Genomic DNA, 15,466 nt, shown 5'->3' with positions numbered 1-15,466 from the left:
TGTAGCCCTTTACGGTCACGAATCGTGGACGCTAAATGGGGCTGACCAGAGAGCACTTGGGGTCTTCGAGCGGATAATCCTGCGTTCTATCTTCGGCGGCAAGCAAGTAGGAGACCGGTGGCGCAGGCGCATGAACTCCGAGTCATCAAGCACGACAGGCTGAAGTGGGTTGGACATGTAGCCAGAATGTCGGATGAGCGGGCGGCTAAAACGATATTCAGCAGCGAACCTGGACAGGGTCGTCGGCTTCGTGGAAGGCCACGTACGCGTTGGCTGTATGCAGTAGACGAAGACCCAAGATCGAGCACCCTGAAAATCTTCGATTAGTTCATGTGAGTCGTTATTTACAAACATTCCTTTTAAGAATGTTACGCTCGATTTTCACGTTCAACCATTCGTTCACAAACCTTGCACAAAGTTGACATCTGTGAGAGAAACTTCAACCGAATGTCAACAATAAGAGACGAGAGAGAGAGGAGAAAAAATAATAAACAAAACTGGTTGTACGGTTAAGCCTGGCTGGTGTTTACAGTCGTGTTTTATAGGATTGGCACAAGCAGCAGAAACAGCGAACGGCTCGGGCTCGACTCAGAGCGACGAGATTATTGCTGGAATAAAGTTGATCGCGCGCGGACCGAACACTTTCAGTTTAGTGGATGCACTCGGCCCGATCGGTACGTTTTCGCGACTTTTGCTGAAGGTTTCGTTTTGTATTTTTTTTTGTGTGAGCCTTTTCAGCCTTTGGGTGCGCTGTTTTTTTTCTTCTTCGGTGCAACTCCACTCGGAACAAGTCTCTCGGCTTAGGGTTGGCTGGATTCATATTTTGCGGCTACGGCCATAGAGTGTGGTGACTAAAATAGTAGCAACAATCTGCGAGCAGCAGGAAAAAGAAGTGTGTTTGCCGCAAAACCCACCAAGAAAGTCGCTATAAACGAAAGGAAAAGTGTTGTGGTGGTGTTTGCGATCGTTAGTTCCGCGAGTCCACATTGCGGATGTGAGATCAATATTTTAAGGGAACATCAAAGGCTTCAAAACCCATAAAAAGAAGTTGCGGTGAACGCAGGAGAGAAGTGCTTGTGTTCCTTAAGCAAATCAAATGTCAAGCTAGGGTTCGCGAAAGGGAAACACTGTTAAAATCAATAAACGAACGAACGAGAAGCACAGCCGTCGATTCAGAATCGCTTGAAGCGGGAGGAGAAGGGCTACATTATGAAACAGCTACAGCATTGGTGGTGCCCGGTGCGATTTCCGACGACCGCAAATCGATTGTTCCTGGCGGCGTTAATTTTCCTCGCCCTCGCACCGGTGAAGGGATACCCCGACAGTGGTGGTGGCCACGCCGCCGAAGCGAACCAGCACGAGCACTGTAACCATCAGCACCCGAAAGCTCACGAGGTAAGTGCAGCCAAACATAGCCAGAGTGTTTTTAGCCTCTTCATGTTTGAGAGGAGCAGCGTTTTGCGAGATGCGAAGGATAACCACAAATACCGCGAAAGTTTAATTACGTCGCTTGTTAATAAATGTCGCGAAATTTTCCAGCTGTTGCGCGCCCGTTGTTTGGGTAGTGCACACATGGTTGTTATTGTTTTAATTCAAATTGCTTTTTATAAAAAAAATAGTTTGTTAACATGCCTAACTGGCAATACCAAAATTTAATTTAATAAATTAACAAAAATCCTCCAGAATAGATGAATCTTTTCGCACTGTTCGGCAAAGTTGTTCCCAGGAACAAAAACTATATGCCAATGAGGCTTTTGAGAAAATGAAAATTGGCATAAAACTTAAACGCATTAATATCACGGGTTAAATCCCATTTAAAATTGATTTGGTTTGGGGATGCTTGAATTCTCAAACTAGGCTCTGTACAGCACCAAGGTTGTGCATTGTGATCGACAGAAAGATTATCCTAGTATGACCAATGCTAGTATGGGGATGCTCGAATTCTCAAACTAGGCTCTGTCCGGCAAGATTCATATAAAGAAGTTCTGGTCACTCTATCTCAAGATAAACGTACTAAAGCGTTTCGTTACCAACGGCCGGAGAGATATGCATAAAGTCCTTACTCGATTATCCAAAGGTTTATATACAACTTCGGATAAGGCTGGTAAGAAAATTATGAAAAGTTTTGGCACCCCAAAAAATCTGAGGGCAAACACAATAATCAAATTAAAAACGCATTTCCCTGCGTTTAGAACCATTTTTAGCATTTTAGTTAGTTAGAGTAGCAGTTAGTTCAAAAATCTTTTGAATGTTGTTGAATTTTCGATGTACACAACCGCAAAATGTTTTTTTTTCTCATAGGAAAATATTTTTTTTGGTCAACATTGATGATTGCATATCAACTGTACGGGAGTATTATGTATTTTACAATGGTTTATTAATTGAAATGTTAAAATTCTGACTTGTAATTTCAATTATTTTTTGCACCCCCTCGACCTCGGCCAGAGTTGAGAGACGAAAGTTTTGAAAAATATTTGCATTGGGTTAATTAGTGCGTCCATCCCGGGAATTCCCGGGACAAAAATCCCGGGATTTTTCGAAAACCGGGAATTCCCGAATCCCGGGATTTTTTATAATTTGTCCCGGGAATTCCCGAAATTTGAAAAAAAAAAACGAATTTTGGTCTGGAAATTCAGATTTGGTTGTAGGAAGTAGATGACAAGTTGAATGCATATTAATCGATAATAAATTTAATGCATTAATATTTGTATTCGGCAGATATCACCATTAATTTGGCTTTTGGGGGAAAATTGTTAAAATTTTTGTTTCGCAAAATTCCTAGCGCTTTAAATATTTTAAATTTAGTGTCGTATAGTTTTAAAAGACCGGGAATTATGTTTATGTATAATTATGATTTTAAATTTGAAACAAATTTGTGGAATCTGGGGCAAATTTTTTTACAAAATGTTTTGAATGACTTTGGATAAAACAGGAACAGAACAATACAATAAGTTCACCGATTTCCAAATTTATTATTCTAAAATCTCCTGTACCTATTCAGACTGTTTTCCACAGTTGGCGGTAGTAACTTATAGATAATTTGTAAAATATGTTTTATATAAAACATGAAATTCAAAAAGTATCTAAAACTTTATATTTACGGTTATCATTATATTTGTTGTCGCTTCTTGTTTTTAAGTAATTTTCAAAGAAATTTTTCAAGTTTTGCTGGTCATGTCATAAAACCAGCCTGATGGCAAGATTGTCAAATTGTATGTTTGGGCCGCGATACTCACATTGGTTGGACCGTGGACCCCGCTATTTGGTCGATTTACCCCTCTGACGCTAAATATAGGAGCCAGCAAATGTGCAATTGAAAAAAAGTTTTTTTGTGAATAATTATTTTAAATTTAGTTTTTGATGAATAATTTTGAATATGTTTTGCCAAAAAATAAATAACTAGAAAAAATAAAATATTATCCAGCCTTTTGAGGACGAAGTCAATCGTTCACATTTTTTAATGTCAACTTATTAACATATTTTATTGTTAAATGTAAATATTCCAAGAAGATAATGTGCAGCTTGTGACGATAAACTACTCTTCCTTTAAAAAAAATCGAATCCAGCAGGGAAACGATAACCAGCTATGTTGGTCCGCACCGGGTTCTGAACTCCCATTTACGAGGCGGAAACGTTACCGCATGGCTCGGTCTTAACAAAAAAAAAAAAAAAAAAAAAAACTGTACAAAATAACAATTTCAAATTACAAACCTAAATGTTAAATAAACTTATTTTCAAATTTACTCATAAATGGCCTGTATACCCTATTTTGTGCAACCAGTTTATGGAGCGTTCACCCTATATGGACTGTCAAAAGCGAGGTTCACTTTTTGACAAGCTTGCCAGTCTGCATAAAACAAAAAATATAAAAGAAATATAATTATGAAAGACTTATGTACTTAATTTGAATCACATTGGATAAAAAATTGTAGTTCCTTTCAAATCCAAAGCACAACAAAGAGTAACAAAAATCAATTTTGAATTTCTTTTAAGCCATTTAAAAAATGTCGTCCTTCTTAAGTTTAGATTATCACCAATTAATGTTATTGAGCTAATTCTATAATTTTAAGCTTGAAAAACATTAAAAATAAAATAAAAACATAGATTTTACGACTGCTTCAAAAATTTCCCGGGATCCCGGGAATTCCCGGGATATCAAAAATATTTTTCCCGTTTCCCGGGAAATTCAAAACCCGGGAAAATTGGACGCCCTAGGGTTAATCAAATCATCACGAACCAAAAAAAAATCTTTTTCGATTTTTTTTTATTTTTATATAAAATTCTGCTTCCCCATTTCATATTTTTTATGTTTTATTGCCTGTTGGAATACCAAATAAATTTTATCAATATGTCATCACCGCCATTTTGGCCACCAAATTGGATTTACTAGTTGTAAAATACTTTAGAGTAGTGTTGCAGTGCCGTACCTAGGGGTTGGCGCGGTTGGCGACCGCCAAGGGCGCCAGTCCTTGGGGGGCGCCGAAATCTATGATTGTACAAAATTTTCATGTAAGCTATAACATCCTCATTAGATATTTGAAACAGAAAGTGCGCCAAATTATAAAATAGAATTACAAATAACTAGATAATTTGGTATAAAATATATTAAAAAAAATATTTAGGGGCGCCAAAGTCAATTGTATGAATATTTCTACTGAAGTGTTTTTGGAAATTCATACTTAATGCTAAATTTATGTTTTCATCAAAGAAGGGCGCTCAAGTAGCAGAAAGTTAAAGGAGTTCTAAAAGAGCTTCTCAAAATAAATACACGTTAAAGTTTGGACCGTTTTATAAGTTTAGTTTAAGTCGTACCTTCCAGACTAAGAAAATGTCCAACTCTGTTATTTTCACGTTAATCTGGCTGTGAATCACAAATTGTGTAAAATATGGTAATATTTTGAGCTTCTTTGAAATAGGAATTATTTTAACATTAAAACATATACCTTTCTTTTGTGCAGGCCAAGGGTGCCAAGGGGTTTGGACAAAACAGCATGGCTCTGGTTCCTTGCAAGTGTCCTATTTTCTTACCTCCAAGTTGGCTTGGTTTAGTCATCATGATGACAAGGTGTAACCTAGCTGGTGGCCTGTGGAAACGACTCGTAAACCTTTGACCAGCGAGGGTCAGAGTAGAGACGGCTAAAAGAAAGGGGCGCGACAATGTGGGAAAGGGAAGTAATTTGTGATTGTAGACGGTATTGTTTTGATTTGCAGTATGTTGAGTCAACTGCTGTGGATGTACCTGAGCATCGCAGAACGGGGTTTCTCTTCTTTCCATTTCAGCTAACAGCTCTCTTCTGTTTATTTTGTTTCACTGATTTTCTAAAACGGCTGCTGTTTACTATCCCGCCCGTGTGGATCAATCGGACCGCGCACTGGACTCACAATCCAGAGGGTGCTGGTTCGAATCCCGCGGCGGGCGCTCTAAAATTCTTTGTGTAAATATGGGTATTCGGCGCCGTCGCTCCGTGCCATACTTTCATACACTTAGGAGCCCAGGGCGGCGAAGTCCTTGTAGATAAAAAGGAAGACACTAGTGGTTGGTACTAGCAATGGTGGCCGACAGCTATAAAGTCAACTTCGTTTTTGCTGTTCACTATTCTCCATTTGAATTCGATTTTAACTTATTTGATTCTCTTATTTCTCAACGCTTTTCCACTCTATTTTACCAATTGATGCTGCTGTAACAAGCTGTCTGCTTTCCCTTAATTTGGCCGCGATGTCAATTTTTGTTTATCATGTGCCTTTTCTTTATTTATCTATTTGAATAATTTCTCATCTTCCCTGTAAATTGCCCTCAATACAATCTAAGCTTGTTTGTTACCGCTATTTATTAACTATTGTTAATTTCTTTATCTACTTCATAAATTACTATCTTTCTTTTACTATTGATTCTTTACATAGTATATTTCCTTCACTGTCCATTGTTTTGAAACTTCACATTTTTCTTAAGCAAGTGAGGTTCGAGCCCTTACTCAATTTATGGAATGATTAAAGGATTAACACAAATATTACTATTGTACTTTTGAAAAACTTTTCTAAAATGCTTAGGACCAAAATATTGTAACAAAACACCGCGACAAAAGAAATAGCAACAGATAAACACGACTCAACACTAGGAAAGATTTCAGGAGAAAATAAAACGGGACCATCCATAAACCACGTGGACACTTTTTTGGGAATCTATTACCCCCCCCCCCCCCCCCTTCGTGGACAATTGTTCATACAAAAAAAAAACTTTTTTGTATGGATCGTGGACAATCGACTTAAGATATTATTGAAATTTATTCTCAACCTTTTCTATGCACCCTATAAACACTTAGAAGAAATGAAATAATAATGAAAAAGAATGGCTGCATTGACCTTTAGTTGAACTACCTGTCATCAAACAATGCTTTGTGTAGTTACATCTCAAACTAACATATTTATGTGAAATTGGGATATTCATTGAAATCCCTCGACATCGTCGTTGAAGCTCAACAATACCCATAAATGCATTCAAATATCCGCTGCAATCGATGTACGTTCAATTGGCGGTCCAACGTGACTAAGTTGCAACATGTGCCTGGCAGGTAGGCATCAAGGCAAGTCTATCGCGACTCAGAATCACCTAGAACCGATCGGTTGTTTACGGCCGCCGGCGGCGGTTGAAATTTGCGCGCTAATCTGCTGTGAGACAGCTATTAATCAACAGAAGAAATATGAGAACCGGGAACTTTGCCCTGTGTGATAACTATCACGGATTAGGCAATGGTATTGTATCATGGTACGGCTAAGTACCCTTTTTTTGAATGAGTGCGATGTAATTAGCTGCGAAATGACATGTGCGATTCAGCTAACAAGACTTCTTGCAGCCAGCTTGGTTGACCCAAACGGATGCAATTCTGGGCAACCTTGCTCTGGGAGGTTTCACGAGCAGTTTCGATCTGCATGCAGCATGATTTGCGAATTCACCCTGTAGCCTTGGCTCAGATTCATCACAAACCGTTCGGACGAGGGGTTCATTGTGCCGATTGAGTATTGCTTCCAGCCAACAGTTGGAAAAGTTAAGCCAAGATGGATAAACGAAACCGGTTTTTGCGCGGCACGATTTGACGACGGCGACGCTGCTGGTTAGTGGTGAATGACGGTATTTCACTGTCCTTTTATTGAAGAATTATTGTATGATTAATAGTGGTTCGGCTATTGACCCCTTTACGGTTGACCACAAGCCTAATGCCTACTTCAGGAGTGTTGATCAAAGGAATGGTGGCCAATTATCAACTTAACGGTTTGATTTGCTGGTATTTGAAGCCTTTCGCTTAAATCGATTCACGAAATCGCGAAGGTGGGCGTGGACTGAACTTCACTTAGTTTATTGACGTAACAAAGCAACTAAACTGGTTTGTGTCTCTCGGAATCGAGATCGTGCAGATCTCAAAGTTCTTCCAGGATCAGTGGTTCAAGCCACTCACGATCAGATCCTCCGATTGCCGCAAACCTTTCTAAGGCCACGTTCATCAACGAACTCTTCAGGCAAAAGAGTGTATGTGTAGATTGTGTGTGATTACCCTCGAAATAACAAATCTGCCACAGAAAAAAAAACAGCTCACATTAATGCACATTCGGTAGAGTGGGCTACCTCGACGGCCGGTACGACCAGCAATAGGGAAGGGAAGCCCGCGATATTAAAAAACGTACCTCGATCAGCATGTTTCCAAATGTCAGGGCGTTCGGTAAACCCATGAAGGCGCCGCCGTTCAAGTCGAAGTAGCCAACACACTCGCTCAACCGTGGGTGCAATTGGTGGTTGCGCCGTGCGGGATTCGTGGTCACCACCCGGGTTGAACGTGATTAGAAAGTGAATTAAGATTGCACCTACAAGTACGTTAAGTAAACACATCCGATGTTGGTTGCAGTTGGTGGACTTTTTTAGATGGGTGTTTCCGTTTGGTCATAAAAAAACCTTTGATTGATTTTTTTTTTTACTGAAAGGCATGCTAATTGACTTTGGCAAACTAGCCATAACCAATTGTTTGACAAAATATGAATTTATGAAACATTATTCAATCGCTTGTGTGTGGGAGTGTACCGGCGAACCTTGGGCAGCGCAAACCGATCGTTTAAGGTAGCAACAGCACGCGTCAAAGGAGTCGCCCGATGGTGTAGCATAATTTGAGCGTGACTTATGATCACGAAGTTCGTTACCCGTTGATGCAGCCCCGGTTTGAACATAGTAGTAGCAGCCAGTCAGAGGCCAATTTTGGCTGCCCTTGCCGGTGCGATTGTTTAGCACAGTAGCTTTGAACTATGTGCTCTTCTGAGAACTGTCACGGCTGTGCCTTGACTTGCACAAAATTACAGAATTTCAAAACGGCTTTGTTACAAAGTGTAAGCCGGTTTGCTGTTATAGTTTGCGATTTCGGAAAGACTAAAAGTTCTTGTTTTTGCAGAATTTTGTTATTACCTTTAGAAAATTCAACAATATTTCATGCAAAGTTGAATAACACCCTTTAAACACCAATAAATCTATCTATATCTATATATATAAAAAATTTCGACGGTTTTGTTCGAACGCGAATCAGTTCAATACGGAACGTCGGATCGAGGTGCTCTTTGTTGCGTTGGGTTCGTATAAGCCCAAGGAAGGTTTTTTACGCAAAAAAGTTAAAACTTTGGCCACTCTGGAACCGATTCCGGAAAATCTGCAGATTGTATGGAAAAAGTTGCGTAAAATCAAATTTTGATCATAGGAGGCTGAAAAAGCTAAAAAATTAAAAACGTCAACAAACGAAAAAAGGCAGGACGAAGTTTGCCGGGTAAGGCTTGTTTAGTATAAGACACAAATGTAATTCAAGCCAAAGTACCTTATTTATGTTGGCGTTCGCGCGTAGACGAATTTTTGCGATCAGGGGCAGTTAAGGGATCATACTTAAGCTCAATAATCAAAAATAAAAAAAATTCTTACATTTACATACCTGTTTTTATGACATGCTCACAAAATTGAATCGTGTTGCAAAATGACTACTTTTGACATCGGAAATGCATGGACAAAATTTCATCCAAATTCGGAACAGCATAAAAAAATCAACTCGTTGCAAAAATTGATTTTTTAACACTATTATGTGATCCCGTTTTCGGCAGCACGAATTTTTCAAACATTTCTGCATACCAAAAATCATCTTTAATTTTTAAATTATTCTTTTTTTTTGGTTGGATTGGTTTTCGATCAACAATTCAGAAGAAAAATGAAGTTATCTCTTTTATCAGTCAATGATTGACGAGCGGAAATGTTTCGTAAAGTCGTGTTGCCAAAAGTTGGATCGTAGTCTTATATGCTCAACAAAAAAAAAAGCTTCAAGACCGTTCCATCACTACAGAGAGCCTACCGCTAAGAAATTTGTAGTACCGTAAACCGGGGTGACTTTGATAGGATTTCAATATGTTTTTGGAATATTTTCCAACAGGTAAGGTTTTTCTCAAGATTATTATTTTTAAAACATGTACTGCCCATGTTCGCATAAATGTCCCATATGCAAAAACAGCAAGCTGAGAAAAACGCAAAACAAGTTTGTCCCACACATAAGGCTACGTGTTAAGTTTTCGCGAAAAAACTGGATTTCCTCCTGATTTCTAGAACAAAGTACTGGATGTTATAGGCTCTTTTGAAAGAGCACACGATTTTGAACCAAACTGCATCAATAACTAAAAAGTGACGCAAATGCATATGGGACAGTTATGCGATCATGGGCAGTGTACTGGGGTAGGCCACACAAGGTCCATGCACTATTTTAGAAAAAAAGTTTTTTCAATAGTGTTTAGAAAAATAGTTACGTTAAAAATTCTTAGTTTAAATTCCGGGGTGACTTTGATAGTCATAGTTTTTCTTGTTAAAATAATATTTAAGATGTTCAAACTTTATTTGTACGTTAAATGTACCATCACTAAAGTAGCTGATATAGTTTTTATGAAAAAAAAACAAAGTTTATATTTAGGTAACTAAGTTTATAAGTTTTTTTTAACAAAATACATTTAAATTTTCGGTAAAATTGCTAAAAAGTCGGAATTTTGTCTAACATTTGTTAAAACTAGTTTTGTTTATAAAATTATCGATTAATATTGCATTTTATACTGAATTCGAAGCACGAATCACAAGTTTTCACATTTTACATGAAATTTGTTCAACTGAAAAAAAAAGAAATTTGTTCCGTTTTCCGATTCAAAATCATGTTCATTGAGAAAATCATGACAATTTGAGAAGTTTAAAATAATGACTTTCATCAACATTTACTAACTCTTTAAACATTTCAAAATTTTATGAAAATTTCTTCTTGAGGTATTTTGAACACTTCTCTACCACGGTCAGTATGATTCTAAACCATTTCTTACGTATTTTAATTGTACTCTTCATTTTGCGGAAAAATCGCAAACCTATCAAAGTCACCCCGTTTTACGGTACACCGTTTTGATATTACTAGACATTGAACGGTTTAAAAATTGTTCAATTAATTTGCACCATGAATATTCATCCGAACTGGTAACATGCAATTGTTGCTCAATTTCACCAGCCAATAGATCATCATTGCCATTTACGGCCAGCACACGCAAGCAATTGGAATTAGTAAACAAATGGCAAAACCTCGTCAAATTTTCAACATCCATCATAGTCAACGTTTTTGGTCAACCATCGTGCAGTTGTGTTGACCAGCTTTTCGCACTTGAGGATGATGTGGTGGGGGTCAGTCGGTCGATTGGAGGGAAACGGCACATTATTCGCCAGGTTCTTCACTACGTTCATGTAGACCTCTCCGGGGTGTGTGCGCTGTTGTTCAGCTGTTAGCATATTAGCATAAACACAGCTGCTCCGGCGGCTGCATTGGGCAATGGGGACCATTCAACAAGTCAGTCAGTCTGAGAGACCCCAATTGGCGAAATTGGCGCAAACTCGGACAATATGCCGGAGGAACATAAACTCTGAAAATGTGCTATTTCCGGATGATGCGCCAGCCAGCACACCACGTGACCTGTGATTCGTGGCTTGTTATAACGCGCGCGCGAGTGATGCAATGGAGCTTAGCGTGCGCGCGAAAGTTCAACGTCGCCCCTACATCTGCATCTGAATCAGCAACACAGAACAAACCGTATAATACTGTTTTAGAGTGTACCCCAAAGAGAAGGGATGGTAGCGATCATCAATGGCTTGTATAATTTTGGTCATTCTACAACAGATCAGCTGGCGGTTTGTTCAATGTCAGTGGATACTTAAAAAGACCTATTTTTGTGAATTAATGTTCCGTAAACAAAGGTCGCACACGCGCCAACTAACATATTCTGCGTGTGCACACGTAAATTGCTGGCACAGTAATCCGCACCGTCATTTGGGTCTCCAACAGACAGCGTTGTAATTCGATCGAGACTCAATTTTCTAGTATTACTAAGCGTTTCCACGCAAGGGCCCTCAACAACTTAACATCAATAAATCCAGCATCCCCGCGTGAGACCTCTGTCATCTGCCATAAACAACATCCCCATACCGTTGTGTTCCGCGAATCCGCGGTGCGTTGTGTCGTCTTCACCGGTAGACGAAAATTAGGATCAACCGAAGCATGACCTGGGGAGACAGTCACAGACTTCCATATTTATCGATACGGTTCCACACGCGAGCGCGCACGCCGTCACTTTCGCTTTCGCGTTCGTTGCCCACGCGTGTTATTGTACCTTAAGTGAGTCACATCGGCATAAGATGGCTTTTTTTTTGGAATGCAGACTATCGTTATTGATTAAAAAAAAAGTTTGATGTGATTTCTTACTGTCAATGACCTTTTGTGCAAATTTATATACAATCAATACTCGATTATCCGAAGGCCTCGGAAAAATATTACTTCGGATAATCGATTCACGAAAACAATGTTTTTCGTTCTTTTTTTTTTTTATTGTTAAGCTTGAATATGACCAAAAACATGCTCTAAAATGATTTAGAATTTTTAAATCTAAGATGGGTTGAAATACTGAAAAAATGTATTTGGTATACTAAAAGGCAATCAACAACTCAAATTCAACTAAAATGGGGTCACAGAACTCGAATTTAATTGTGGTAACTACAAATACGAATACACCAGCGATGAACCTTCAGTCGAGAACCGAACACTGATGAAGTCTGCAAGTAGTAGACGAAATACGTATCTGTCAAGATATTAAAAATTTAGCGGAATTAAAAGGAACAACTCGTCTCGAATTTAATGTTCGAAATTAGAAAAAAAAACGATTTTTTGTTTATGAGTCGATTATCCGATGTCTCATACAAACATTCAGATAATCGCAACTTCGGATAATCGAGGCTTCGGATAATCGAGTCTGGACTCTGGACTGTAGTTTTCACCTAAAGATGAATAGGAAAAAATAAACTGAATGAGATAAATGAGAGCAATTATTAATTAGTCATATAATTAAGAGCAGTTATAGTAGCATAATGTTACTAAAAAAAAGATCTAGTTTTGATCTGTAGTTAGTATGAAACATCAATCAATTTACTATGGAGAATTGTAAGTTTTTATATCTGCTAATAAAAAATTTCCCAAACTCCTGTCAAATTTCCTATTCTTAAGCTTCTTATAGGTTTTGATTCGGGGAACAACTTTGTAGAACATTGCAAAGTGCTAGGAATTGATCTTGAAAAGATACAGGATGTTTTTTTGGAGTTTACTTTGTTCGGCAAAATTTCAAAATATGCTCAAAAAATTAACCTGTATCTTTTCGGGATCAATTCCTAGCGCTTTGCGATGTTCTATAAAGTTGTTCCCCGGATCAAAACCTATAAGAAAACTTCTAGGTGATAAAATTTTATCGGGTGAGGAAAACTTTCTAGAAGAAGAGTAAAAAAGTGAAAAAAATCAATTAAATTTATTGAAATTGCATTCAAAACTTTAGCAACTAAACCAGAACCAAATAAGCTAAAATTTCAGTTTCTTGGGTTATAGTACTTTAACATTCCGGTTGATGCAAACGAAATTGAACACTTTTGTCTTTTTCATACATCTGTGAACCACGCAAATGAGCGTGGACAAGCGCGATCTCAAATTCGATAGCGGAATCTGATCAATGTGAAATTTGTTTAAATTAATACTCGTGACGTTAACTTTCAGTTGGAAAAAATATTCCGAATCAATTTGTAAGTGAATGATTCTGAATAATCTATCATCTGTTTTGATCGATATTCCCCGAATGAAAAATAAATCGTACAGATTTATGTTTTACCAACCACCTGGTCAATACAAAAATTCACTCACTTTACAACTTAACGGGCAGTGTAAAACGTGCAAATGCTTTTTTAAGCATAGACTTGACGATTTGTATACAGTGAGTCAAATATTTGTCCGTACCCCCGTACGGAAAATGTTTGTGATATAAAAGTACATACAATTCGACTAAAGTGCCATGTTTTATACATCAATCGACGCCTCAGAATGTCCTCTTTAAGACACTGTCATTGGATTTGCAAAAAACTTTTTCTTAAAAAATACAAAAATAGTTTGCTGAAAAAAATCAAAAAAAGAGGTCAAATAATTGTCCGTACCCCTATTAAAAGTACAAAATCTGATCGATTTAAGTGAATTTATTTATGAAATGTTGTTTCTACAGTATGTAAAAAAAGTATTTACACCCCTTGGGCACTATGCACATTTTGTGATGAAACATGTAAAAAATTTAAAGTTTGACAGGAACCTAGTACTACGTTTTGTTCAGAAACTCATGCCAAACATTTTGCTACAAAAAGCTCATGAAAAGATGATTTCTATAAAAAGTTATATAACAAATACTATTATGAAAATTAAAAAGGTGCAAAAAAAGTTTGCACGTTTCTAAATACCTGGGCAAAAAGTAAGTTTGATCCACGAGAACAAAAATTACGAAATTCCATACATTTTTGGCAGGTTGCTCAAACGAAACCATAACAACGTATTTGCTTAGGTATTTAAAAACGTGGGTTTTATAGAAAACCTAGATGTATCAAAAGATCGGAAATTTTATGCCCTTTCTGTTGCCACATAGGTTGACTTGTGAATTGTGGACCGGTTCAGATGCCGGCGGATTTTCCGACGACGTAATTCCGGGTTGGTACGAAATTCCAACGAAAAATCTATTCTATCGATACAAATACCCCCAAAACGGTGTTATACCCACTCCAAAATGTTTATTTAGCAATTCTATGGTAATATATTGACATTTAGTTGAATTAAAAGTTTGCAAAATTAAGTTTAGATAAGTTTTATATAGAATTTCCAGAGTTATATAAACTTTTATACTAAGTAGTTAGTAAACTTTATATTCAATCCAAATTATTTTTTTAATCAGTCAAGGATGCCTCTTTGGAGTTGGGAGACTGGATTTATGGTGATTTGTCAACAAATAACATTATTTATGTTAATTTTTCGAAAGGTGTACAAACTTTTTTTGCACCTTTTTTATTTTCGTAATAGTATTTGTTATATAACTTTTTATAGAAATCATCTTTTCATGAGCTTTTTGTAGCAAAATGTTTGGCATGAGTTTCTGAACAAAACGTAGTACTAGGTTCCTGTCAAACTTTAATTTTTTTACATGTTTCATCACAAAATGGGCATAGTGCCCAAGGGGTGTAAATACTTTTTTACATACTGTATGTCAAATACTAGTAGGGTAGGGTAGTCATCAATGAGACACTTTTGGTTTTCAACTTTCAACGATGTTTCAGCATGTTTTAATGAGCTTTTTGTTGCATTATTTTTCTTTTAACGTGTTCTAACATTGACCAAAATATGAGATTGATCCGACATCTTCAGCCAGAGTTATTCAACTGTCTCATTGTAGACGCACTTGGCAGGAACAATGAGACAGGTGGGGAACAATGAGACACTCTACGAAAATCAACATTTTTCTAGTAAAACATCATGTTTTTTTATTGTTCCATTGCAGGTGACTTTCCTTGAACATTTTAGAGCAATTTCGCCAACATGAAACTTTTATTAACAAAAGTTACACTAAAAAGTATTTAAATTTTGTAAAATCCATATATTAATACCAAATAACTTTGTATTTTTGGTTAAATGAAGTTTAGACTCAATAAATATGCCAAAAATCAATTTTAATTCATGTTTTGAAAGATCTACATCGTCCATAACCAAAGCCACTATTATGGCAGACGTGTATCCAGTAGACACACCTTTCCCCCAAATATGAGCCTGATTGGTTGAAATTACGACTTGTGAGAGCCATTTTATCAGTGTTCCCCGTGCCCATTGATGACTACTCTATCCTACCTCTAGTCAGTTTGTGACAACTTTGAACTCCTGATAATTTTGTTTAGTTAGTTTATATTAAAAATTGGTTTAAATTTAGTTTTTTTTTAATAAAACTTATCAAAACATTAGTTTATAAATAACTAATTTATAAAATTGCTTTTTTATGTTGAACAAGTTTCAACAATATTTGTTCAAAATATACATTGTTTTCA

General features: G+C 37.2%; 1 protein-coding gene across 2 annotated transcripts in view; it reads left to right on the top strand.

Moving 5' to 3' along the window:
- Positions 1-523: 523 nt before the first annotated feature.
- The window catches only part of LOC120428991 (leishmanolysin-like peptidase), a 54,645-nt gene continuing 39,702 nt past the window's right edge, over positions 524-15,466 (top strand). Inside the window, exon 1 of one of the 2 annotated variants that reach the window (XM_039594129.2) lies at positions 524-1,395. In XM_039594129.2, coding sequence (XP_039450063.1) covers positions 1,210-1,395 — 186 coding nt within the window. In that variant the 5' untranslated portion in view covers positions 524-1,209. The remainder of the gene's footprint in view (positions 1,396-15,466) is intronic. The other variant, XM_039594130.2, reaches the window with a different exon arrangement.

This window comes from Culex pipiens, chromosome 1, assembly GCF_016801865.2.
Source record: "Culex pipiens pallens isolate TS chromosome 1, TS_CPP_V2, whole genome shotgun sequence".
In the NCBI taxonomy this organism is placed as follows: domain Eukaryota; kingdom Metazoa; phylum Arthropoda; class Insecta; order Diptera; family Culicidae; genus Culex; species Culex pipiens.
Note: the sequence above shows the minus strand (reverse complement) of the source record. Positions and strands in the feature narration are given on the sequence as shown.